The sequence below is a fragment of the Palaemon carinicauda genome, chromosome 19, assembly GCF_036898095.1.
Source record: "Palaemon carinicauda isolate YSFRI2023 chromosome 19, ASM3689809v2, whole genome shotgun sequence".
NCBI lineage: Eukaryota > Metazoa > Arthropoda > Malacostraca > Decapoda > Palaemonidae > Palaemon > Palaemon carinicauda.
Window position 1 is genome coordinate 8,448,805 of NC_090743.1, and position 27,500 is coordinate 8,476,304.

The 27,500-nt window shown below is 35.2% G+C and overlaps 3 protein-coding genes across 5 annotated transcripts in view; 1 reads left to right on the forward strand and 2 right to left on the reverse strand.

Moving 5' to 3' along the window:
* Nucleotides 1-5,267, reverse strand: part of LOC137658426 (blastula protease 10-like) — a 33,223-nt gene extending 27,956 nt beyond the window's left edge. For all 3 annotated transcript variants that reach the window (XM_068393132.1, XM_068393131.1, XM_068393130.1), the window contains exon 1: nucleotides 5,123-5,267. In XM_068393132.1, the coding sequence (XP_068249233.1) occupies nucleotides 5,123-5,188 (66 nt within the window). In that variant the 5' untranslated portion in view covers nucleotides 5,189-5,267. The remainder of the gene's footprint in view (nucleotides 1-5,122) is intronic.
* Nucleotides 1-27,500, forward strand: part of LOC137658427 (putative ankyrin repeat protein RF_0381) — a 126,493-nt gene that overhangs the window by 36,835 nt on the left and 62,158 nt on the right. The gene's annotated exons all lie outside the window — the stretch shown is intronic.
* On the reverse strand, nucleotides 10,782-22,372 carry LOC137658136 (gamma-interferon-inducible lysosomal thiol reductase-like). Its single transcript, XM_068392820.1, has 5 exons — nucleotides 22,150-22,372; nucleotides 19,607-19,756; nucleotides 15,666-15,851; nucleotides 11,971-12,126; nucleotides 10,782-10,986 (listed from the first exon to the last, which is right to left on the reverse strand). Exons 1-5 carry the CDS (start codon nucleotides 22,237-22,239, stop codon nucleotides 10,828-10,830), a joined length of 741 nt encoding a protein of 246 aa, XP_068248921.1. The 5' UTR covers nucleotides 22,240-22,372; the 3' UTR covers nucleotides 10,782-10,827.

Sequence of the window (27,500 nt, forward strand, 5' to 3'; positions counted from 1 at the left end):
CTTATTGTAAATGATTTTTGAAGCCGATTGTAATGGACATATGCCTAAAAAAGATAGTTTTATAATAATTTCTGTCGATTTGGTGGTATTCAAAACAGGAATCATGAAAATTTAACAAAGTAAATTTTTCGTCTGATCGCGACTCCGGCTCAAGGGATCCGTGTTTTGTTTTGAAGACATCCTCAGATTCTCCGAAGACTTTCTCGGAGTCTCCCTGAGTGTCTCCAGAGCCAGAAACCTTTTTTTCAAATTAAAGCAAGTACGAGATGGAGGAAATGTATCAACAGATATGGAGAGTTTTGACCTTAAGTGTTGTTATTGTGGAGTGGCTTTGAATGCAAAAGTCAATAATGGATATATATTTAGTAACCAGGATAATATTGGAGCTTCGGGAATGAAGCTTTTATGCGTTTGTTGTTCCGTTATGAAACCAGAGAGGGTCTCTTTGATTAAACCAAAAGATGAAAAACCACAAGAAGGAATCGTTAAGGATCTGGTTAGGAATCTTGGAAAAACTCGAAAAATGGAGGAAGAAGGAAAGTGTCCACTAGAAAACGTAGGAAAAGTGAGGAACCTTGTTATGAAATATGAAGAAATGATTAAAGGCCATGCAAAACAAACAAGGAATAGTAAATTGGAACTGGAGGATTGTCTGGGAATTAGAAGGAATCCAAGTAGGGAGGTCAAAGAAGTTGCCTTAGTGAGAATTATAGAGATTCAACAATTTGAAACGTCCGAAAATGAGAAAGAGAGGATCCGTGAGATCAAACCAATGGGTGAAAAACCACAAGACGGAATCGTTAAGGATCTGGTTGCAAACTTGGAAAAACTCGAAAAATGGAGGAAGAAGGAAAGTGTCCTTCACTAGAAGACGTAGGAAAAGCGAGGAACCTTGTTATTGAATATGAAGAAATGATTAAAGGCGATGCAAAACAAATAAGGAATAGTAAATTGAAACAGGAGGATTGTCTGGGAATTAGAAGGAATCCAAGTAGGAAGGTCGAAGAAGTTGCCCTGGCTAGAATTATAGAGATTCAACAATTTGAAATGTCCCAAAAGGGGAAAGAGAGGGTATATTTGATTAAACGAAAGGATGAAAGGCCACAAGAAGGAATCCTTAAGGATTTGGTTAGGAATCTTGAAAAAACCTTAGAAATGGAGAAAGAAGAAAGATATCTTTCTCTAGAAAGCGTAGGAAAAGTGAGAAACCTTGTTATGAAATAAGAATAAGTGATTAAAGGCGATACAAAACAAACTAGGAATAATAAAGTGGAAGAGGAGGATTATCTGGGAATTAGAAGGAATCCAAGTAGGGGGGGGGGGGCAAAGAAGTTGCCCTGGCTAGAATTATAGAGATTCAACAATTTGAAATGTCTTAAAAGGAGAAAGAGAGGGTATATTTGATTAAACGAAAGGATGAAAGGCCACAAGAAGGAATCCTTAAGGATCTGGTTAGGAATCTTGAAAAAACCTTAGAAATGGAGAAAGAAGAAAGATATCTTTCTCTAGAAAGCGTAGGAAAAGTGAGAAACCTTGTTATGAAATAAGAATAAATGATTAAAGGCGATACAAAACAAACTAGGAATAATAAAGTGGAAGAGGAGGATTATCTGGGAATTAGAAGGAATCCAAGTAGGGGGGGCCAAAGAAGTTGCCCTGGCTAGAATTATAGAGATTCAACAATTTGAAATGTCTTAAAAGGAGAAAGAGAGGGTATATTTGATTAAACGAAAGGATGAAAGGCCACAAGAAGGAATCGTCAAGGATCTGGTTAGGAATCTTGAAAAAACCCGAGAAATGGAGAAAGAAGAAAGATGTCTTTCTCTAGAAAACGTAGGAAAAGTGAGAAACCTTGTTATGAAATATGAAAAAATGATTGAAGGCGATGCAAAGCAAATTAGGAATAATAAAGTGGAAGAGGAAGATTGTCTGGGAATTAGAAGGAATCCAAGTAGGGCGGCCAAAGAGGTCGCATTAGCTAGAATTGTATAGATTAAAAAATTTGAAATGTCTGATAATCAAGGATACAAAAATGCATTTAAAGGAGAAATAATTGGAAAGAAAAATAAGACTATCAAGAAGCTAGGGAAGGTTTGTTAATAAAAAAAAAAGAAATGTCCGATAATTGTAAAGTGTTAAGCGAAACAATGACAGCAAATAGCTCAGAAACAGAAGAGGATTTTGCTAATAAAGGTGATGATTATGAACAAATTATGATGGGAAATGTAATGGGACGGAAACAAGGAGCTTAGCCATGCTAAGGATTATACAAATTGCAATGGATGAAGTCTCTCCAGAGAAGAGAGGCATAGTATATGCTCTTGTTCAACTATGGGATGAGGCTCTGAAAGATAAGAAAACAGAAAAGAAAAAGGTTAACCTTAAAGAAACAGAAAGAATCATAGTTAGCCGTATCCAGTAATTTTTGAAAATATCATACGAGGAAACATAAAGGAAGAAGGGGATCTTTGTGGACAATCTTGGGACTTAAGAAACCATCTTAGAAGGGCCGCAAAAGATGTCGCCTTGGCTAGGATTAGAAATATCTTACAAGAGGTTATCAAAGAAGAGTACTTTGAAGAGTAAAAGGGACGTTGTTTAATTGAAGAAATAGAAAAGCAAAATCTAAAAGTATACAACCATGAAACAATTTTGTTGCAGTAACTTAGAGGATGTGCACTGCAGAGGTTGGCTGAGCTGCTTTTAGTATGCAATGGTTCGATGATGGAGTGGTATAGGCCTTTGTCATGGGAACAAATGGCCGGATTTCTAGATTTATTCTTCCGGATGTCAACCTTATGGTTGTTCTGTTGGAATAATCTAGAAGACTGGCCCTGCAGAGGGAAACAGCGTAGCTTCTTCTTGTATGCAGTCATATTCTCAAAGGTTACCTAACATTTTTTGTTGGATTCAAATCTACATTTCATTAGTGAGTTATGGTAGGAGAAGATGGCCAAGTACACAATAGATGGGAATGAGAGAATTCTTCCTAAAATTACATAAGAATAAAAAAAAAGAAAAAAAAAACACGGAAGGAAAAAAAAATTGCGTCGTAGAACAGAAAAATAAGATAATTGAAACTGGTTCTATGCAAAATTTTGAAAATACTTTGAGGGAGTTCGACTAGTATACAACTAAGAGACAATTCTGTTGGAGTAACCTAGAGGATGTGCACTGCAGAGGGAAAAAGCGGAGCTGCTTCAAGTATGCAATGGCTACATGATGGAGTGGTACAGGCTTTTGTCATGTGATAAAATGGTCGTATTTCTATTTCTGGTTGCTCTGTTGGAATAATCAAGAAGATTAGCCCTGCAGGGGGAAACAGTGGTGAAAAATAAGAAAATAAGAACATTGAAACTGCTTCTGGGCAAAATTATGAAAACACATGGAGGGTTGAAATAATATACAAACAAGAAATAATGCAGTTGGAATAATCTATAGGATGTTATGCACTGAAGAGGGGAAAAAAGCTGAGCTTGTTCTAGTATGCTGTTCTTTGATGAAGAGGTACACACATTTAGTCAGGTGAACATATGGTTGGCACTGGCTCTGTAGATAGAACCATCTGAGGTTCTTTAAGTATGCTATGTTCCTAGGTAAAGAGGTACAAACTTTGTCTTTTGAACATAAGAGTAGATACTGGCTCTGTAGATAGAAGCATCTGAGGTTCTTTTAGTATGCTATGTTCCTTGGTAAAGAGGTAAAAACATTGTCTTTTGAACATAAGGGTAGATACTGGCTCTGTAGATAGAAGCATCTGAGGTTCTTTTAGTATGCTATGTTCCTTGGTAAAGAGGTACAAACTTTGTCTTTTGAACATAAGGGTAGGTACTGGCTCTGTAGATAGAAGCTGAAGTTCTTCTAGTATGATATGTTCCTTCATAAAAAGGTAAAAACTTAGTCATGTGAACATAGGGGTAGGTACTGGCTCTGTAGATAGAAGCATCTGAGGTTCTTTTAGTATGCTATGTTCCTTGGTAAAGAGGTACAAACTTTGTCTTTTGAACATAAGGGTAGATACTGGCTCTGTAGATAGAAGAAGCTGAAGTTCTTCTAGTATGATATGTTCCTTCATAAAAAGGTAAAAATTTAGTCATGTGAACATAGGGGTAGGTGCTGGCTCTGTAGATAGAAGAATCTGAGGTTCTTTTAGTATGCTATGTTCCTTGGTAAAGAGGTACAAACTTTGTCTTTTGAACATAAGGGTAGATACTGGCTCTGTAGATAGAAGAAGCTGAAGTTCTTCTAGTATGATATGTTCCTTCATAAAAAGGTAAAAATTTAGTCATGTGAACATAGGGGTAGGTGCTGGCTCTGTAGATAGAAGAATCTGAGGTTCTTTTAGTATGCTATGTTCCTTGGTAAAGAGGTACAAACTTTTTCTTTTGAACATAAGGGTAGATACTGGCTCTGTAGATAGAAGAAGCTGAAGTTCTTCTAGTATGATATGTTCCTTCATAAAAAGGTAAAAATTTAGTCATGTGAACATAGGGGTAGGTGCTGGCTCTGTAGATAGAAGAATCTGAGGTTCTTTTAGTATGCTATGTTCCTTGGTAAAGAGGTACAAACTTTGTCTTTTGAACATAAGGGTAGATACTGGCTCTGTAGATAGAAGAAGCTGAAGTACCTCTAGTATGCTATGTTCCTTGATGAGGAGATACTCTGTAGATAAAAGAAGCCGAGATTCTTCTTGTGTACTTTGTTCCTTGATGAAGAAGTACAAACTACATCTCTGACTCTGTAGATAAGAGGCGCTAAGGTTCTTCTGATATGCTACGTTCCTTGATGAAGAGGTACAAACTCCTTTTCATGTGAACTTAAGGGTTTGACCTAAATTATCACTCTTGTCTGAATTAACAAATTAAATCCAGCCTCCAAGTGTAGACATATGACTTTCTCAATCAAATTCCTTCCACAAACCATCCAATGTTATTCTAAGTGACGTTATGACTATATAAATCTTGCGGTCGCCATTACCTTATGGCAAAGGAACAGTTAGTCCTCTCGCAAATAATATATCTACATATAAAATACCTGAAAAATTCAAGCATTTATTTTCGGCATTGTCCCACCCATTCGAACTGACAGTTTTAAGTCCATAAGAAGACAAAAAGGAAAATACCTCGGTGCCAGCATCCGCTCGTGCAAAAACAACGAGTAACGTCAACAGAACTTCAGTCCACGCCATGATGCACTTTGAGACTGATGTGTGCAACACGAAATCAAAATGAATGTGCGGCAAACCATGATCGTGTTCTAATCTCCTGAAACAATGTAAACATAAATGGTAAGCCATCCTTGAACGTGTCTGCAAAAAAAAAAAAAAAAAAATGCGAAATGGCCGAGAAGCTATCACTGCAAGAAACGCTGTTTGGTGTAATTTTCCCTAATGAGTAAAACAAGAATGTGCCCACGGTAATAACACATGCATGTCACTGTTCTTAAGATATTTTATTTTCCCTTGTTTCCTTTCGTCACTGGGTTATTTTCCCTGTTGGAGCCACGGAGCTTATAGCATCCTGCTTTTCCAACTATGGTTGTAGCTTAGCAAGTAATAATAATAATAATAATAATAATAATGATAATAATAATAATAATATGTTAATAATAATAATAATTAGGTTGCGGATTGTTTACAGCCTGCCTTCTATCTGTCGGGCCAGCCATATTATTATTATTATTATTATTATTATTATTATTATTATTATTATTATTATTATTTTAAAATTAGTAATAACGCTAATATAGGTTTGCCATATAAACACACACACACACATATATATATATATATGCATATATATATATATATATATATATATATATATATATATATATATATATATATATATATATATATATATATATGAGAGTGTGTGTGTGCGTGCGCGTGCGCGCATCACACCCTTGAATATTTGCAGCTTTTATTGTTTACCCATTTAATACAAGATTTATATCCCGAATTTTGGGAAAGGGTCAGACCAGATCTTTTAAAGTTACGTTATATATATTCCAGATGTAAATGATCATTAATTCTTGGAAAATAATCTATTCACACAAAAATGTTTGAAGTATTGTCCATAGATATCGGTGTTGATCCACTAATGCTCTAATGATTCCTTGTGTGTTCGTAATTCCTCAAAATATTTCTTAGAATATCAAAGTTTTATTCGTGCGCCTTTATAAACAGCAAGAGTTTTCGGTATCAAGTTTTAATAGCAATGTTTTCACAAGCAAGAGTTCAAACAACACGCCTCCCCCCCCCTCTCTCTCTCTCTCTCTCTCTCTCTCTCTCTCTCTCTCTCTCTCTGGCACTTTGGAATATCCGAACTTTTTCACTATGTTGGTCTTGCTAATAGCAGAAATTTATTATTTTTACATTAATGAATTAATCATGCTATTTTAAGTTGCTCAAGTAACAGTCTCTCTCTCTCTCTCTCTCTCTCTCTCTCTCTCTCTCTCTGGCACTTTTGAATGGCCGACACTTTTTCCCTATGTTGGTCTAGCTATTAGTAGCAGGAATTTATCATTTTTACATTAATGAAGTAAATCATGCTATTCTAAGTTGCTCAAGTAACAGTATCTCTCTCTCTCTATCTCTCTCTCTCTCTCTCTCTCTCTCTCTCTCTCTCTCTCTCTCTCTCTCTCTCTCTCTGGAATATCCGACAATTTTTCACTATGTCGGTCTAGCTATTAGTAGCAGAAATTTATTATTTTTACATTAATGAAATAAATCATGCTATTCTAACTAGCTGAAGTAACACACACACTCTCTCTCTCTCTCTCTCTCTCTCTCTCTCTCTCTCTCTCTCTCTCTCTCTCTCTCTCTCTCTCTCTCTGGAATATCCGACACTTTTTTTTACTATGTTGGTCTAGCTAATAGTAGCAGGAATCTATCATTTTTACATTAATGAAGTAAATCATGCTATTCTAAGTTGCTCAAGTAACAGACTCTCTCTCTCTCTCTCTCTCTCTCTCTCTCTCTCTCTCTCTCTCTCTCTCTCTCTCTCTCTCTCTCTCTCTCTCTCTCTCTCTCTCTGGAATATCCGACACTTTTTCACTATGTTGGTCTAGCTAATAGTAGCAGAAATTTATAATTTTACATTGGTGAAATAAATCATGCTATTCTAACTTGCTCAAGTAACAGCTTGGGGTGACGCCATAGAATGAAAAAGGATGTAAGCGGCAATGCGATATGTTTATTATATATTATATTATATATTATATGATAATATATTATATCATATTATCATTAAAATGGGGATGATTTACCATCCCAATGAGCTGAATTTGACCATTACGGAACTGGTATTTTAAGAAATTAACTCAATAAGACCTCTGTGCAATAATATCAGAATTTTATAGTTTATTTTTCTTGATTCAGAGGTGAATACAGATGAGAAGTAAAGTTGAAGATGATCACAGTTGGGTGGGAACACACACAAGGGATTGATGATATAAATTTTTTCTTTTTTCTTTTTTTTCTTTTTACAAAGCAAACTAGAACAAATCAGACCCTTATATTTGATGTTTATTTTTTTAAACTAAATAAATAAATTGTGTCAAAGTTTTCTTTTATTTCATTTGTCTTGGGGGAAAATGTCTAGAATTGAATTTTGTGCAATGATAAAATAGAAAAATTAAGTGTTTCCACCTGAAACAAAAATTTAGGTCATTATGTTACATTATCATATTTCTTAAATGCTGGGAAAGTAATCAGTAGATTTCCTATAGGTCACTCAAAAGTAAGAATCCTTAATATTTTATTGTCAGAAGGATATTACTCAGTTACATAAAGTGATAATACACTTCTGAGATGAATTAAATTCTTTTCCATTTTGATAATCGAATCTAAACTAGTAGAAGCACATCTAAGCAGATGTAGACATTTGAAGCTCTCTAGTAAATGATGAATATAGTTTTATGATATTTCAAACGTGTTTCTACTGCTTCCAGCGACTGTGTGTATTACTGTGGCTCAAGTTTTAAAGGTTTAAAGGTCGCTCATGAATGGCAGAGGCAAGGGACATTGACATTGCCCTAGCAAGCAAGATAATGCTTGAGAGAATGACCATATATATAACACACACGCACACACACACACACACACACACATATATATATATATATATATATATATATATATATGTTATATTATATATGATCAATGCCCAAGCCCCCTCTCCACCCAAGCTAGGACCAGAGAGGGTCAGGCAATGGTTGCTGATGACTCAGCAGGTAGACCTGTAGGCTCTCTCAGACCCCCAATCCTTAGTTCACAAGGATGGTGAGCTTGCAGACACTAAAGGAACTAACGAGTTTGAGCAGGACTCGAACCCCAGTCTGGCCATCACCAGTCAAGAGACTTTTTCAGTAGGCTAGTATTTTGCAGAAAATATCACTAATGTTGTTCCAGTCACTTCTCTCATTTATTTTTGATAGGAATTATTGTATGGTCTATCCAGGATTCCTGTATTTTCTATGCTCAAGTCTGTACATAAAATTTTCCCAGTGATGCTGTCATGAAAATATCTGTGTCCTTCTTCGTCTTCTTTGTCTGCATCTTTTCCCACTTTTATGTGTGGTCGATGTTTCTGGCCAGCGTTCTCCATCTATCTCTGTCCCACACTTCATCACCGGTTAATCCCTTTGATCGAAAGTCATCCTTGGTACAGTTCACCCACCTTCGTTTTGGTCTCCCTCTCCTTCTTCTTCCCTGTACCTGTATTTCCATCACTCTCCTCCCAATATATTTTTCATCTCTTCTCATGACATGACCATACCACCTCAGTCTACTTTCTTGGATCTTATCTGATAGTTCTCTAACTCCTGTGGTACCCATAATTACCTCATTCCGTATCTTATCTCTTTTTGTCACCCCACACATCCATTTCAACATTCTCATCTCTGCCACATCCAGCTTCTTCTCTTCTGTCTTCTTTATTGCCCCCTTCATTGCTTTTATTATGCTTATAACTTTGTGTAATTATGGAAGTTTGTCGATATGTTCTATATATTCCAGGTACCTATGATTTATTTTTTATATATATTTCTTTGCAATAGCATTGTATACTGTCTGAATGTCCGTGAATAAACATCTAAATCAAGATAGGAGTAGACAATGTTTGGGCTACCGTTTCTAAGTCCATCCCTTTTTTAAGGGTGAACTGTTTAGGTCCTTCATCGTTCAGTAACACATGCGGTGAAGTTGAGTGCCACTCCCAAAATTTTCTAACTCATTATCGACTGATTACAACATTTAGTGTCCTTTGAGTAGGACTTGAGCTAAGACCTGCCAGTCCCAATGCAGACCTGCTTCCAACATCCTACTCCACTGCCAAAGGGACTTGATAATTGATGGTGATGAGGATGAAGAACTATGCGGTTGTCCTGCAAAACTATTAATGGGAGATGAAGGCTTGTACATGGACCTAAACCCAAAACTTGACAGAGCTACCCAACGTCAGGCAACAAAAGAAAGCTAGAATACCTAGCAGGTGGGCCAACCGTAGAGGGCAGCCGAAGAGCAGCCAAAGTAAATATCCTGACTCTTCTTAATAGCTGTCCCCAGTACAAACTTCATCCTCAAGGAAGCACTACAGTAGTAGCCTTCTCAGGAGACTAACCCACAGGGAAATTACACCACTCACTTGTTTTAGCCCATTAGTCTAGATGGTGTGTCAGGGTTTAAAGGCCGTTAAGGAATGGGAAAGGCAAGGGACAGTGACAGCGCCTTAGCAGGACAATGTCCTAGACTAGAGACTGGACATATATACATATGATAAGCGCTCAAGCCCCCTCTCCATCCAAGCTAGGACAAGAAGGGCCAGGCAATGGCTGCTGATGACTCATCAGGTAGACTTATAGGCTCCCCCCAATTCCCCCATCCTTTACTCACATGGATGGTGATATTGCAGATACTAGAGCAACTATCAAGCTTGAGTGGGTCTCGAACCCTAATCTGTCAGAATGCAACGCAGGGACGTTTCCATTAGGTGATACATGAGTACTGAGTTACTATAAGTGAAGAAGTGTTCTTGGACCATCTTGTAAGGTTTTAACTCCCTTATTAATAAAGATACCACACCTCCTGGTACCCCCAAACACACATTTTTTATATCATAAATAATTTAGTTTTGAACATAGCCCTACTTTTAAACTGAGAATTGGTATGAGTTAGGTTTCGTAAATTTTTATGTCTGAATCAAAAGAATTTAGAGGAAAACATGAACAAGTCTCTAGAAAAGAAAATGATAATAATTTGGTCTGGTATTGCATGCGACAAATAGATATCATGCATAGAGTACATAAGAGTCCAGGAACAGAAAGAAAAGAATGTACAGTATATCAGAAAACAAAGGACTGTAGTAATTGGTAATATTTTCAGCAGGCTTAGAATTTTGCTGGAATTCTAATTCGAATAACAGTCATACACTGTATGTATATATATATATATATATATATATATATATATATATATATATAATTTTAAAGTTATTTCTTTGGCATTTGATTCCTTTGGCAGAATTCCTTGCTTTGATTCTCATTTGGCATTTTGACCGGTATTTCACCTTGTCCGTATAGACCTGGCCTAGCATCTTTAAGATGTCCGTATAGACCTGGCCTAGCATCTTTAAGATCATTACAGAACTAGCATAACATCTACTACAAATTGATTTAGGCTGGGTCTTCCCTTAAGATTGCTAGATTAATTCTCATGATATCCTATTGGCATTTTGTCAGATTGAAAAACACCAGTTTAATATTGTAAGCAAACGAGAAGATGGATAATTAACAATATATTTTATGATATATCCTTATATTGAAAAATTACACCACTGATGATTGATTATTTAAATCGTTTGGAGACAGAGTAGTTGACGGTAGATCTTCTTTGGCTAAGATCGAGGGACAAATGGCTGGTGGCTGACCTTGATACGTGCTACACACAACGCTCTTCAAGTCTTCCTCGGCTTTGTCATTTTGTTTCTGTGAAATGAGAGACAATGTTTCAGTTATGTAATTTTTAGGTTGTGGGTAACTAAATTATTCAGTTATACACAGTGGCTTTAACGGTCATGACAGCAGGAAACATATCAGAACTATCTGGGCTGTTTGACTTTGAAAAACTAGAACAGAGTGCATTACTGAATTGCAACACATTGAAATTTATTGCTAAGGAAAAAGTATTTTTCATGGGTAAATAGTAGAAAGAAAAATCAGAAGTTTACTCAATGGGGAAGGCACAGATCAAATGATAATTATCAAGAATTCTTGATTCAGCTGTAAAGGCTTAAAAGGGCCATTCATGAATGGCAGAGGCAAGGGGCAGTGGTAATGCCCTAGTTAGCAGGACAATGGCCCAGAGACGGACCATAAATACATATGATTGCTAAATACATATGATTGGCGCCCAAGCTTCCTCTCCACCCAAGCTAGGACCAGGGAGGGCCAGGCAGTGGCTGCTGATGACTAAGGGGTAAGGATATTCAGATAGGAACCTTGGGATGCTGATAATAAAAAGGAAACTGAAAAATATTACATAAGGGAAAACGAACTTATTTATAACCAAACTGGAGTAACACGTTAAATACTATTGCAATGCATGCAGTTTATAAGAACGCCATCATACCAATAAACTAATTTCAAAATCTTGCATTAAAAGCTATTATTAGCTCAAGCAACCAAACTAAGTCTTAAAGAACAGTATCCATTTGCCCCTGAATAATCTTACAGGGCTTGAAAATTATCCTATCTTAAGGACTGATTATCTTGAATCAAGGAGCAATCCATATCCAGAAGCATAGGCTTTGATTAATTTTCATATTAACACTAACTTGAACTTCTTGAACATGCACATTAGGTAGGAGGCAAAAAATTAATTTAAGACTTAATCTGACCATACAAAAACAAACATGCATACAGCACATTTACATTCGTGAACACGTAGCAATGTGATTATTTGATATTTACCCCGTTAATAAGAATCCAAGGAACCCAAGTAGGTTCAGGATCCTTCAATGAATGGAACTTCACTCCTGCTTCGTGGAGGAGCTGCTCGCCCTCAAGTGAAGTGGCACATCTTTTAATAGCTGGCCATTCCTGTTTAGCACCAACCTTGTGAGCACACTGAAATAAAACAGATATCAGATGTTAAACTTATATTTTATTATGTTTGAATTGCTCAGACAAACCAATCATTAGAGGTTAAAACATAATTTTGAGACATCAGATATCCAAGAAAGAAATTTTCAGTTTCCTTCTTGAGATTCGTTCATTTTCCTGTATGAGGTGTAAAAATTATTCAACTGTCTGGAACATGTACTTAGCATTACTTTATCGACAATGAATGACAGGTTTTATAGCTATAGGTACAGATTCATAGTGTTATTCATTAGAAAAAGTCGAATCATTTAACTTTTTTCATATATAGTATTGCGGAAAATGCATAGCTATATAAAGCAACTCTTTTTGGAAAAGGCCACTCGAAACTATCAAAACTTTTCTCCCTGGTATTAGACAGCGCCAAGCTTCTGTACCATGGTCTTCATCTGTCTATGACTGGAATGGTCTTGTTTGAAGGTAAATTCAAGCAAAGATTCTGTTAATTTTCTCTATCTCTTGTCTTTTGGAATAGTGTAGGACAGGCTCAGTAGAATGGTCAAGGCTGCCTGGTTCTTTATCAGATTCCCTTACCATTACTTTGTATGTATTTTGCCTTCATCTTTGATCTGTATTCTGAAAGCCACCAATATCGTCCTTACTTTAGTTGATTGAAATGGCTATCTTGGAAGTTGATTTTCCTTGTTGGGTATGATACCCCATTATGGTGATAATTATTTTTCTGACTTCATTATCTACGGCATGGATTTTGATCATGATTTTTATACAGAGCTTAATTCATATAATTGTTATTATGATTATAAGTTTGTTATAAGTCAGTCATGTCATTATTATTGATATTCCTTTTTATAATTGCTATAGATGTTTAGGAAAGTCTTCATCCAGTGTTCTTTATAGCATACTGGTTTCACATAATGTTCAATAAGTCTTAAACTACATGACAAAATAAGTAACCTTGTAGTTGCCTCCAGACAACATACATCATGTACAGAGAGACGTAGTTTTCTCTATCAAAGCACTCATCTGAGCTCACCACAGGCTTCAAAAACCAATAAATCTCAAATGTGATGCTAATTCTAAGGGTAAGTTCGTGTCTATTAGGATTGAGTACCCAGCTTCTCAGAAGACCGTTATGAATATCGCTGTTATGAGATCCAGATGATAAAGATTTTTGGCAACAAGATAACTTCTAAAGATATTCTGTTTATCACAAAACATTTTTACTGTGCTCTCATCATCATGACTATGGCTAAGAGACAAGATATAGAAAAACTTTTGCGTGTGTTGGCAATTTCAATGTTCACCATTGGAGTAGTTGCATTCTGCTTCTTATAATGATTGACAAGGCCGAAAAGTATTTTACTTTGCTGATGAGTTTACCTTTAAACAATTGATGAAGTCAACACACAAGTTTGCAATTGCTTCGATCTAGTATTCACTTAGTTTCCATAGAGTTGTAACCAGTACTGTAGAACCTCCAACATAGGCCTTTGGTCTTGCTTTGGTTTCTTTAATGATTAAACTTGAGCTGGCTGTCCCTGATGTGCCTTACTCTGGTAACAAATATGCCAAATTTATGTCCAATTTTTATTTGAAACTTCACTGATTTTTTACCTTTACCTTATTTGTTGAAACATTTTAAAGACAAGTCTGTAGATTTGCTTATTTTTGGAAGCAGAATCCTTATAATCTTTGGCTTTGTCTGAAGACAGTTATACCCAACTACAAGCTGCCTCATACATTTCAGCTGAAAACGAATATAATTTGACTACAAAGCAAACCCCTTCTGGTACAATATATGAACATGAAAATGCGATATACTCCAATTTGTCCTCTTGGCATAGACTTGACACTTCTTCTAGATAGCTCTGTTACTAACTATCTAATGGTTTAGGCAATCCGTGTTGCCGATGTGTTCAGAAGCAAGCTTATGAGATTACTCAAAATGGCTCATTCCTCTTTTCTTGTAGTTTAACTGACTACTCAGGCATTTTAGGCTCGTGTGTCATTTCAGGTTCCTGATAGTTGTGGAGGTGTAGAACAAAGATATACATACATTTATGTGTGTGTGTTTATATTACGGTTGATTACATAGCTCCTAAATGTCTTTTTATGTAAGTTAGTTGCACATTTAACTCGTATGGTATTTTAAAGTCTTAAGATAAATTTTGATGGTGAAAGATGTTATGCTACTAATTACTGCATATTATGTATAACTCCTATTATCTTGAGAGCTGTGAAGAGATTATGCTACTTTGCATTGACCATAACTCCGGAATATAAACTTGTGTTTGCTGAATCTCATTATAAAAGAGATCTGGTAAGAATTAGTGCCTGGTGCAAATTATGGGGGAAAAAGCTAAACCATTAGCATGGTAGTTGAAATGCAGTTGATTTCAGTAGTCTTGTATTTTCATATGTGAGATTCAGTAACAGAGTATCCTAGAAATTTTATTCCTTCTGTGATCAAATTGTGCTTGGTCTTTCTAATCATGCCGTTTAAAGGGTGAAACTTCAGAACGCTAAAGCTTGTGCAAATGTTCTTTTGTTTATCAAGTTTCTTTGCTATCTACCTTATTTGGTTTTCTTTATTACTTTTCTTTTATGGTTTCTTCTTCAGTTACTGATTAATTTTGCTTTTCTTGGAATATTTTATTTTTCCTGTTTCCTTTCCTCATTGGGCTATTTTCCCTGTTGGCGCCCGCGGGCTTATAGCATCCTGCTTTTCCAACTAGGGTTATAGCTTAGCAAGTAATGATAATAATAATAATAATGATAATAATAATAAAAATAATAAAAATAATAATAATAATACTAGACTCCTTTTCCTATGAGAGCCTAGTTGAAGTATTCTGTTAACTAGGATACAACTTGGTTTATGATGATAATAATTAACCACGAGAATAATTTAGATGATACTAATACTTGTGATAATGATATCTGATGTACAAGAAACTACTGGAAAGCCAACTATTTGAAGGAGAGTGATGGATATGGAGGTACAGTGAAGGAGAAGGAGAGGGAGACCAAAGCGAAGGTGGATGGACTGTATCAAGGATGACCTTCTATCAAAGGGATTAACCGGTGATGAAGTGTGGGACAGAGGTAGATGGAGAACGCTGGCCAGAAACATCGACCCCACATAGAAGTGGGAAAAGGTGCAGACAAAGAAGAAGAAGAAGAAGATGAAGAAGTGATGGAAATGGAGGTACAAGGAACGAGAAGGAGAGGGAGACCAAAAAGAAGGTGGATGGACAGTATTAAGGATGACCTTCGATCAAAGGGATTAACCGGTGATGAAGTGTGGGACAGAGGTAGATGGAGAACGCTACCCAGAAACATCGACCCCACATAAAAGTGGGAAAAGATGCAGACAAAGAAGAAGAAGAAGAAGAAAAAGAAGAAGTGTGGGATAGAGGAAGATGGAGAACACTTGCTAGAAACAAAGACCCCACATACAAGTGGGAAAAGATGCAGACAAAGAAGAAGAAGAAGAAGTGACAATGATATCTGATGTAAAAGAAACTACTGGAAAACTAACTTACCTTTCTTGCCACAACGAAAGGAGGTGGCAGAGGTTCTGACTCCTCACTCATAAAACAAACAGTAAGTTTGATGAAGACGCCCTGCCTTGAGATGTGCTCCTTGGCGCATTCCAATATCATGTTCCCAGTGCATTCGTCAGGTCCATGTTGACAGGTGAAGTTGTAGCCAGTATCCAGGGGCGTTTCCTGTCAAGTAATAAAAGATTCAGTTGTCTCAAAGTCGTTAAGCCAAAAAAAAGAGACAATTACTCTCGGATTAACTTTATTTGGGGGATGACTTATACTCAAAGGATCTTATACATAGTGAAGTGATCATCAAGCGACGAGGATTCAAGCCAATTATTTTTAAGAGTAAAGAATCTGGGTAACATTGACATTCTCTATCCTGTTATTATGAGAGATAGAAGTTGATTTTGACTCAGCTATATATATATATATATATATATATATATATATATATATATATATATTCTGTATATATATACTGTATACATATACTGTATATACTGTGTATATATACATTTATATATATATATATATATATATATATATATATATATATTTCATATAATAACACAACATATGCAACTGTTTCTAGCCACTGCAGGACAAATGCCTCAGACATGTCCTTAGTTATGTCTTGGGTTTGGTCACTGCGGATTGGGGATGGTGAGAGACTATAGTCCGATCGCTCGCAGTATGCCAGTCTAGTATGAGTCAGGGTTAAAAGAATACCTTTTAACCCTGGTATGAGTGGCGATACACCAACTCTCTGACAGGATATATATATGTGTATATATATGTGTGTGTATATATATATATATATATATATATATATATATATATATATATATATATATATATATGAGTGGCAATACACCAACTCTCTCAGACAGGATATATATATATATATATATATATATATATATATATATACATGTGTGTGTGTGTGTATATATATATATATATATATATATATATATATATGTATATATATATACTGTATATATATTTTTTTTCTGAAATTACCTGGAGATGTGCATGCTAAGAAAGCACGAAAATGCTCAGAAGTTAAAATTTTTATCCTATTGATTTAGTTAATGGTTTTAAATTTTGTCCAGTGATTTGAAGTTTTTCGACGTATTTACACAATCATGTGGTCCTTACTAACCTCATTAAACCTCTTTGTTAAACGAAGAGATTAACCCCCAACGCCTCTCCAGTCTATATAAAAGAAGAATAACCTTCAAAAGATTGACAATAGGAGTTAATGTACTGTATTTGTTTTTCCTACAATAAGATGTCTCTGTCATCTGTCACCACGGATCACCAATACCCTCCCCACTTTACCGACTCAACCCCCCACCCCGGTCCTCCACACCTCTGATTGGTCAACGGTATATTAAGGAATTTCAATGTTCTCCACCCCGACCATGTCTTCAATCTGGTTTGTCATTTCCTGTTACGGCCCAATGATCGATCAACATGTGCTCTGCGTCTTGCGGATTTCGTATTGAGACCAATATAGCCATACATGTTAAACATTTATTATCGAGAATAAAATCGTGAATGTTCGGACATAAATCTTAATAATTTCTACCGTATATATTTTGTAAATAATTGGTCCTTTAATACTCCAGCTACAAACTGAGAGAGAGAGAGAGAGAGAGAGAGAGAGAGAGAGAGACTTGCTTTTTATTACTGTATATTTGGAAGATATGACTATTTATTAATAGGAAAAAGATTCAGCTTCTTCCCTCAGGTGAACCCATCTCCAGGATTATCCCTTTAGATTAGATTTTTCTAGTCTTCATCATACACTGACTCAGTCATTTGGTTTTTAGTCCTGAAGATCCATCTCTCTCTCTCTCTCTCTCTCTCTCTCTCTCTCTCTCTCTCTCTCTCTCTCTCTCTCTCTGTGTCTTCCCTAATACGATACTTTGATTCCGTAAACTTCCTGTAATCTCCAGTGCCCTAGTCACAGTCATGATTATCATTATGAGGTGTCGAAAGTTAGATAAATGGAATAGCACAGTAATGAATTTTGTCTCTTCCTTAGAATCTTTAGCGCCGAAGACAAGAAAAGGTTCAGGAAACTAGAAAAGTATTGTCCTAGAATAATTTATACCAAAAGGGCTTCAGCATTCAATGAAAATGTCAAAGAGAAATGCTAGGCCAATTTAATATATACAACAAATGCAGCCGTTTCTAGTCTGTTGCAGGGCAAAGGCCTCAGATATGTCATTATCTATGTCTTGGTTTGGCCAGTTTTCATCACCAAACTGGCCACTGCTGAATGGTGATGGTGGGAGATTTTTGTCTGATGGCTTATGGCAAACCGGCCTAGTATGGGTGTCCCTGACTAGTACAGAGTTGCTGATCATGATGATACACAAAATCCTTCACCACGTTAAAGTATCCCAACCAGAAACACACACATACACACGCACACACACGTATGTATATATATATATATATATATATATATATATATATATATATATATATATATATGTATGTATGTATGTATGTATATATGGGTGTGTGTTTGAATATATAGATATGTATGTAATGTAGTATGCTTATTTCCTGTGGTTATTCTTATGCCGGGGTTTTCACGTATTTTACGCAACAGCATTTGATAACTACATTCATTTTTCATAAAAATTAAAAGTTTCACCATCAAGCAAACCCCAACGACTAAATTAGTTTGATTCAGCCGTATCTTAAGTCGGTTGTGAACATCTTACGACCAACCATTTCTTGTATTTGATGATAATGTTCCTTTTAACATTATCCGGATACACTTCATAGGGATACTTCGTTCGTTTTCTCTTGAAGTCATTAGAAAGATGCTATTCGAATCTTGCTTGTACTACATTAGGACGCTAAAACATGGGAAAATGTAAAAGGATAAAATACACTGATTTTGTGTGATATAAGTCTTTTTTACTCGTTGGTATTAAATGATTTGGAAAACAAGAAAAAAATGATAAAATTTTGCATATATGATTGATTGATTGATTTGAGGTTTTCTGACATCAAATGAATCAATCAATTATAATTGCGAAATTTTATTATTTTATTCTTGTTTTCCAGATCATTTAATACGAACGAATAAAAGACTTTCATCACATAAAACCAGTGTATTTTACATTTTACTATTTATGATAAATGGCGATTATACTGATATAAGTCGGTAAAAGTGCCTAAAAGTAAATACGAAAAGGTAAGCGTGAAGAGGGAATCAAAGTCATATTCAAAAAATCATCATGAAATCGAACGTAGTCATGAGAGTGGCTGGGAAGAAAGCAGCGAGATATAGTTAAGTTATCATCATGGACGATATATTTTTTCAGGAGCAGAGTTACCAGTAGTACTTATATGAGACGAATAATTTTCCTTTGTAAACAAGCTTTTACTCTATAGGAGGTAGCCGAAGATTAATTTAAACACATATGACAACCCTTCTCATAAAATCAGTTTTGACATTTTTTCATAAATTTGATTGAAAGGTACTGTAGGTCACATGCATTAAATTTAACCATTGCCAACTTTCAAGTATTATTTTGCAACAGGGTAATGAAGACATTATTTGCTATTAAAATATGTTATGCAATAAACCCCTGCAATTATAAGTCAATCTATAGTACTAATCTAAATAACATTGTCATCGGATAGTCTACATTTTTCCTCGCAACCAAAGACGATGCTGGGTTACCTATCAGCAAACATAGGCTTAATCCGTTTTGCTTTGTCACTACTCACGGCTTTGGGCAAACTCTGTCAGCAAGATGCAGAAAGGTACCTTAAAATCTCTATGTAATAGCACCTTGAAGCAGATCACGAGAGCAATGCTCACAGTAATGCGTAGCTAAGACACTAAGAGCAGTGGGCTTACTTTTATGTGTAGCTTTGTAATGAAATGTAGTTTGTCATACCTCAGCCCAGCCGTAAGCAACGACTTCCACTTGCATGATGTCATGGAGATCCCGCCATGCTGGTCCTAGCTGATCCTTGACGAACTGGCGACACGCTGGGCAGTAGCTTTCATCGTAGAGGGAAACTTTCACAGGTTCTATTCCTGAGTACTGTAAAAAAAATGAATTAAAATAATTCGAGCCCTAAAGGATTCTTTGTTGGAATATTTTATATAATTATGAAATATATATTATGCAAATCTACAAGTATTTTAACTAGCAGGGCAATCAGTTTTTTTAAATCTTAACGCTAAAAAAAATTTACTGTCTATTTGCGTATACTATATAGCTGTTGACAGCAAAGGCAAGTAGACATACATAGACAAATTTCAAAGGTCAAATATTCTGAAAATAGTGTGGCGGGTTTGATTTAAAAGTAGCTTCAAGAAAACCGTGCTTTATGGTTTCACTGATATTGAGTATTTTTGTGGATGGTGTGATTGGTGGTCAGAGAAAAACAATTGTGGTATAAAACAATGATATGGCTGGATCTTGTATGGGCAGAAAACTTGTTGAATGGTGGTAGGGAAGAGAAACTGCAGGAGCTGAGGGAAGTTTAAAATTATTTGCAGAAACAGTAAGATAAAAGAGGGTATCAATAAAAGTAAGATTATATGGGCAAATGAGAACAAGAATTATTAGAGCAATGACCATTTATATGGATTGATGACGAATAGAAGTATTTGATTCATATATTTATAAAAAAAAAATCATAAAGGATGATGGTAGGGTATCTGAAATGGTGTGTCACAATAATATAATAAGGTGTGTACGAAAGTTTTTGGGAGAGAAGCGAATTACTATGAAAGCAAACTGTATTTATAAATCAACTTAGGTTTAAAGATAGAGTTTATGTTTTGAGATAGTTTGATTCTTTATAGGAAATGGAGGACCATAAGTTCATCCAAAGGGGCATACAATTTGAAATAGTTAAGAGTCTTCAAGCGGTACTGATATGGAGAGGTTTTAATATCTACGAATTAGAAACAACAAGTATGCAAGATAAGAGGAAAATTGGGCAGCGTACAATGGGCAATTGTGCAGATGTATGATATTAGCAAAAATGTACATTTTCTGAGCAAGGGTCTCATCCATTTTTCAGTAGTTGAAATATTTTAACGTTAATTGCTTTCTGGAAATCCATCCATATTAGAGGAAGGTTATGCACACAAACACACATGTACACACACACACACACACACACACACACATATATATATATATATATATATATATATATATATGTGTGTGTGTGTGTGTGTATCATCATCATCATCATCTCCTTCTACACCTATTGACGCAAAAGGCCTCGGTTAGCTTTCGCCAGTCGTCTCTATATTGAGCTTTTAATTCAATACTTTTCTATTCATCATCTACTTTGCACTTCATAGTCCTCAGCCATGCAGGCCTGGGTCTTCCAACTCTTCTAGTGCGTTGTGGAGCTCAGATGAACGTTTGATATGTCTATATGTATCTATACATACAAACGCACACATACATTATATATATATATATATATATATATATATATATATATATATGTGTGTGTGTGTGTTTGTGTGTGTATGTGCATATAGATTCACCTCATCTACTACAATATCATACATATGCAATGTATCAGTGTATATGCACACATACTGTATATAATTTATATATACATATATATATATATATATATATATATATATATATATATATATATATATATATATATCATACTGTTCATCATTATATACAGTATATGGTGTAGAATGTCGAAATAGCTATATCACTTAATATATTTCCCACTGTTTTACGTGAATTGTTAGTCCTACGTCTGTACAAAGCTAAACAAAATATATATTTACATTACTTTGACACTAAAGCTAAACAAAGATATCTTTATATTACCTTGACACTAAAGCTAAACAAAGATATCTTTACATTACCTTGACACTAAAGCTAAACAAAGACATCTTTACCTTACCTTGACACTAAAGCTAAACAAAGATATCTTTACATTATCTTGACACTAAAGCTTAAGAAAGATATCTTTACATTTCCTGGACACTAAAGCTGAACAAAGATATCTTACATTACCTTGACACTAAAGCTAAACAAAGATATCTTTACTTTACTTAGACACTAAAGCTTAAGAAAGATATCTTTACATTACCTTGACACTAAAGCTAAACAAATATCTTTACATTACCTTGACACTAAAGCTAAGCAAAGATATCTTTACATTACGTTGACACTAAAGCTTAAGAAAGATATCTTTACATTACCCTGACACTAAAGCTAAACTAAGATATTTTTACCTTACCCTGACACTAAAGCTAAACAAAAGATATCTTTACATTACCTTGGCACTAAAACTAAAGCTAAACAAAAGATATCTTTACATTACCTTGACACTAAAAGTAAACAAAAGATATCTTTACATTACCTTGACACTAAAGGTAAACAAAGATATCTTAACATTGCCCTGACACTAAAGCTAAACAAAAAATATCTTACATTACCTTGTTACTAATATATTTCACCACGGGCCACAGCAGCGAAGACACTAAGAATATTGCAATGACAGTTTGAACTGCACTTTTAGCATTCATGGCGATTCAAACAAAAAAACAGAAGAGGAGAGATCGGGGATTCTGTAGCGACTAGCGACAGCTCAGCAGCCTTTGTTGACGGTTCACTTTGATTGTATACAATGTGCAAGTCGCCGGTTCCCGGTTAACGGGCTCACCCACCTAGCCAGAAGAAGACACGACCTCTGTTGAGTTCTTGGTTTGCCCTTTTTCGAGAAAATCCTGGAAGCTGGATAACCAAATATAATCAATACATGGTTTTCCTTTAGCATTTTTTTTTTTTGTAAAATGTTCTAATTCAGTGTCTCATTAAGAATTTTTTGGTTATTGGTTATGAATCCTTCAATAAAAATATCCAGAGGAAATAAATTTCATCATTTAAAAACGTTCTAGTGTCCGGACAAAGCCAGTCGATTCCATTCAAAGTGCTGGAACACCGTACGACGCTGGAATATCCGAGACTGGATAGAAACCGGCACTGCCAACAGTACGATGTATATGGTGAATTATCAAACGATATTTACGAAAATACGATTTTCTATTCAAAGTTTTAATTGGTGGGAAATGTTGGCTTTGTAAATAATTCTTTATAGCCAAAGGAAAGGCATAACTAAAAGGTTAAGATGATGTTTTCATTTGAAGCTTTTTCTTTCATTTGTTTTTTATCTTTATTTCAAGAAATTGTTATTTCTTCTTCATTTGGCAAATATAGAAAAATAATATACAAACATTTTAAAAGCCAAATATATTAGTTCAGTTGAAAGAAATTTTTTTTTTCCGTTAACGGTACCTAAGGAAATTCCAGAGATACTGTTATCTTCTCTTCCTGTTAAAGAGACCGTTAGGAACAAAGACCTCTTCTTTTGAATTCTATAAATGGTTCACGTTCTTTGTAATATAAGGTGATGTGAATACAGAGACTAAAAGCTTAACTTAAGGATATTTTAATTTTGTATTCTCTTCATGCTAAAGACAGTTAGAATACATTCCTCGGTTGCGCACAGTACGCATAGTAAAAAGAAGCAAACTGCGCTGCTAAGTGCGCTTGACCTCTGGAAACATGTTTGCCCTTGACATTCTGAGGGAAACCTGGATTGGGAACGTGTCTGTTCGTATGTTTATGCCAATGGATTGATGAAACCCGTTGACTTTTAGGTTCATTATTTCGATGTATGTTTCATTGATGGGCATTCAGTTTCAAAAAGTCTTACAGATGTTTCTAATGAGAAATTTACTGACGAATCAGAAATTCTATTTTTTATGAACATATAAGAAATCGATCTAAATTCCCAAAATACAGTGTGAAGTATGATATAATCGTTAACAAATGACAAAACTGACAGGACCTCATTGGATTTATTTGATAGGCCTACAAAGTCTAGTTCGATTAGAGAATAGGCTTAAGCAGGGTTAACATTTGTAAGATACATGATGTTTAACTGCATTCTTATAGAGATTATAATATCCAAGTTTGTGGCTCTTTTTGTAGGCTGACATATTTTCACCGTTTTTCATATTTTGGAAATGAAGCTTTAGTTTCATTAGCATCGATGTATTTAAATATGGTGACATTGGTGCTTGGGATGCTTAATCAGCTGTCTAAAGAGGGCTTACATTTATTTTTTTGCCTCTTTTGATGGCTGCTTTTCCGGTCCCATACAGCAGGAGAACCCCACTCTCTACAGGACCTCCGCTGTCGTTTTACCTTGTTCGTTCAGAGTATTTTTCGTTTCATATCATGTATTGTTCATTTACTGTTAAATTGTCACTGTTGTATGATTTTTTAAATAGGAAAGTCTGCAGTTTCCTCTTGAAAGCCTTAATGTCTTCAATCATTCGAATGTTTCGAATAAAGGTTTATATACAGCCTTCATTTTGGATATTAAGTGCAGGACATTTAATTGCAAATATTTCTGGCCTAAAATAAGTTCATATACGTAAGTGTAAGTAGGCTAGATGATTTTATGAAAATTCTTGCTGAATATTATAGCTACTTTGGCTATCGAAGCGACTATACCCAATTTAACTTGCATCCAAGAAAAATTGAAGAACACCAAGATTGTCACAATATCATCGAAGGTTTTAAGTAAAGATAGTGACATAAATGTGAATTTTAACACAAGTAATCGGAGCCTGAAAAACTAACCATCTGAATTTTTTTTGCAACTGCCCCCCATATATATATATATATACTGTGTGTGTATATATATATATATATATATATATATATATATATATATATATATATATATATATATATATATATATACACATATATATATTCTTTGATAGAGTCGGGTTGCAGTTCTCAGAACAAATTCTCTCTCTCTCTCTCTCTCTCTCTCTCTCTCTCTCTCTCTCTCTCTCTCTCTCTCTCTCTCTCTCTCTCTCAGAGGAAGCATTGTTTGTAATGAAAAAAAAAAAACTATGGGAAGGCCAAGCTTGACTATGGCTACATCACAAATGACAGTGGCTTATTTTCCCAGCATTCTCATTTGATCATCTATGATATTGGGAAGGTTCCAATTGCTGCCAAGTAGTCGGACCGTTGGTTTTTTTTTTTTTTTTTTTTTTTTTTTTTTTTTTTTTTTTTTTTTTTTTTTTGTGCGCAATGACAAAGGACTTCCCTAACTCCATCCTGTCCAGAGGAGAAAATATTCTCATTGTTGTAAACGCTAATCATTCATATCCTCAATCATCTAATTTGTTGACATTAGACCCAGTCTCTGTCAGCATATTCAAACATGGGTAACCTTGGTTGTTCTCTCTCTCTCTCTCTCTCTCTCTCTCTCTCTCTCTCTCTCTCTCTCTCTCTCTCTCTCTCTCTCTCTCTTTTTTTTAGCTATGATTATTGTTTATTTGTAAAAAGATATCCTGTTAGAAATCTTATATTTCTGTTCGTTTGATCCATTTACGCCATATATTGTTTTGTGTTTTTAGCAGAGAGGTTTTTGCGAGTTCTACAGTATACTTTGTGTCCAAAGCATAGGCTTGTTAGTAAATCTTTGTGCCAATAAATGTGAACTATATAAAGTTCTGGGCAAATTCCACACAATTGTTAACATCGCTAGCTATAAATACACGATTTCAGTGAAAATTAGGTTCTACTATGTCAAGAAGGGTGAAAATGTGAAATTTTTAAAGAATGTCAGCCATTTTAGGTATTAGACTATTTCAAAAGAAGGGAATGGACAATCAGATATCTTACATATGTCAACTGTCATATTCAATCAATTCTGTGATGAACCTTATATTTTAGTAAATTCTTTCAATATGTGTTGTCATTTTTTTCGTCAAACGTTTTAGTAAATGTTATATAAGAAACAACTTTCCCGAATTTTGGTGCTTCTAATCAGAGTCAATGTATTGACTCTGCTTCTGATGAAAGATGTATCTAATTCTAGGAAACTCTTGATGGCAAAAATTGAGGGTGCATTTATAGAAAAAGTATTAAGAGGTACTTATATCATCTGCTTGTTAAGAAACGTGTTCAGTAGAAGTAAGGTTATATTTATAATTTTGAGGGATAGAAAGATATTATACGTGGCAAACAGTAATTGATAAAGCATGGGCCCTTTTAACTCATAACTATTCATAATTAACACACACCCAGTGACTTTTTTGTTTCTCACCATCACCAATCCGCAGTGGCCAAACACCAAACATGAATAAGGCCATGTCTTAGGCCTTTTTCATAGCAGGGGAATGAAAAACAGTCACTGCCACATCCATTCTTTTGCTGTTGAATTATGAATGAACCCACCAAACAGCAAAACCTCCGCAATACTAGTTGGTACCTACACTTTGGCTACACAGAAGGGTTATCAGCCTCACATAAAACCTCCTATCACACTGCTTCATTTAATCTTCTCGTACATGATCTCATTAGCTTCCTGGATATCAAGTTATTTTTTTATTTCCAATCCGCCTTCAACATCATCTATCAACTCTTTGTAGGCCTTTATGTACTTCATAGTACTTCTGAATCTCTCACCTTTGTTACTATCCAATTGTTTTGATTTTCACTCACAGTAATCTTTCTAGCTCTTCTTCTAAGTCTTCCAATATTTAATACCCGTCAATCACATCACATTTAGTACACAAACAGGTAATCTATATATCTTCAAAAATTTTCTTTCATTTGTAATTTAACAACCACTTTTAGGTTCTCCAAATAAGATTATTTAATAAACAAGCCCTTAAATCATTCCCACCTTAGCTTTCATAAACAATTCATATCTCTTGCACACAACCTGTTACCTTTCTTGCTTCACCCATTCTCTTTACTCATTTTACCCTCAACCCTTATATTCGCTCCTAAATACTCAAGTGAATAAGCTTTATCGATTCTTCTCCCATCCATATTTACTATACATTGAAACTCCCTGCTCTCTATTTAGCTCCATAACCTTACTGTAGCTCTCAATTACTCCCAACCTTCACCTCTTGTAAACACCTTCAGACTCTTTACTATAGTCAATTCTTTTTAGTGAGGCAAATTTGCACCGACTCGCAGGGGTGCCCTTTTAGCTCGGAAAAGTTTCCTGATCCCTGATTGGTTGGACATGAAAATTCTAACCAATCAGAGAGCAAGAAACTTTTCCGAGCTAAAAAATTGAGTATAGTTAATGCAGTTACTCTTCACTGTTCCCGAATGGTACTGTATCATTTGAAAACATCAACTATTCCACGCTCCTTTTACAGCTCATTTGCTATCCCGGTGTCAAATCAGTCTGTACATTAAAAGGATGAACTGCCGAGGAGACACTACATCCTTGTCTCAGACACAATTTCGTACCAATATCGTCATATCATGCCTATATGCTCCAAGCCCACTTCATTGCCATCATAGAATTTTTTAGCAACTCTCAAAAACCTATCATCTACATCATGCATTCCTTACAGATTCACATTGATCCTCTATTGATTATATCTAAAGCCCTATCAATGTTCATGTATTCCCCATATTGATTCTTCCATTTATTTTCAAATTTTTTGCATAACTCCCCATAAGGGGTTGCACTTTCCTTCTACTTCATGATGTTTAATTGTGTCCTTGCTAAAAGGGTCAGCATCCTTTTAGCCTCTAGCTGAGCCTAATTTATCCATATTCATTACCTCCATTCACATTTTTCTTTTTCATATTTCTGTTAAATCTGTCCACTTTTACCTTGTAATACTGCTTACAAGTTTTTACCCATTTGTACTACAGTGCTAAGTGGCCTCAACAGCCCAAAGTCTATAAATTCAATCCAATCCAATGCAATCTAACATCACATAAC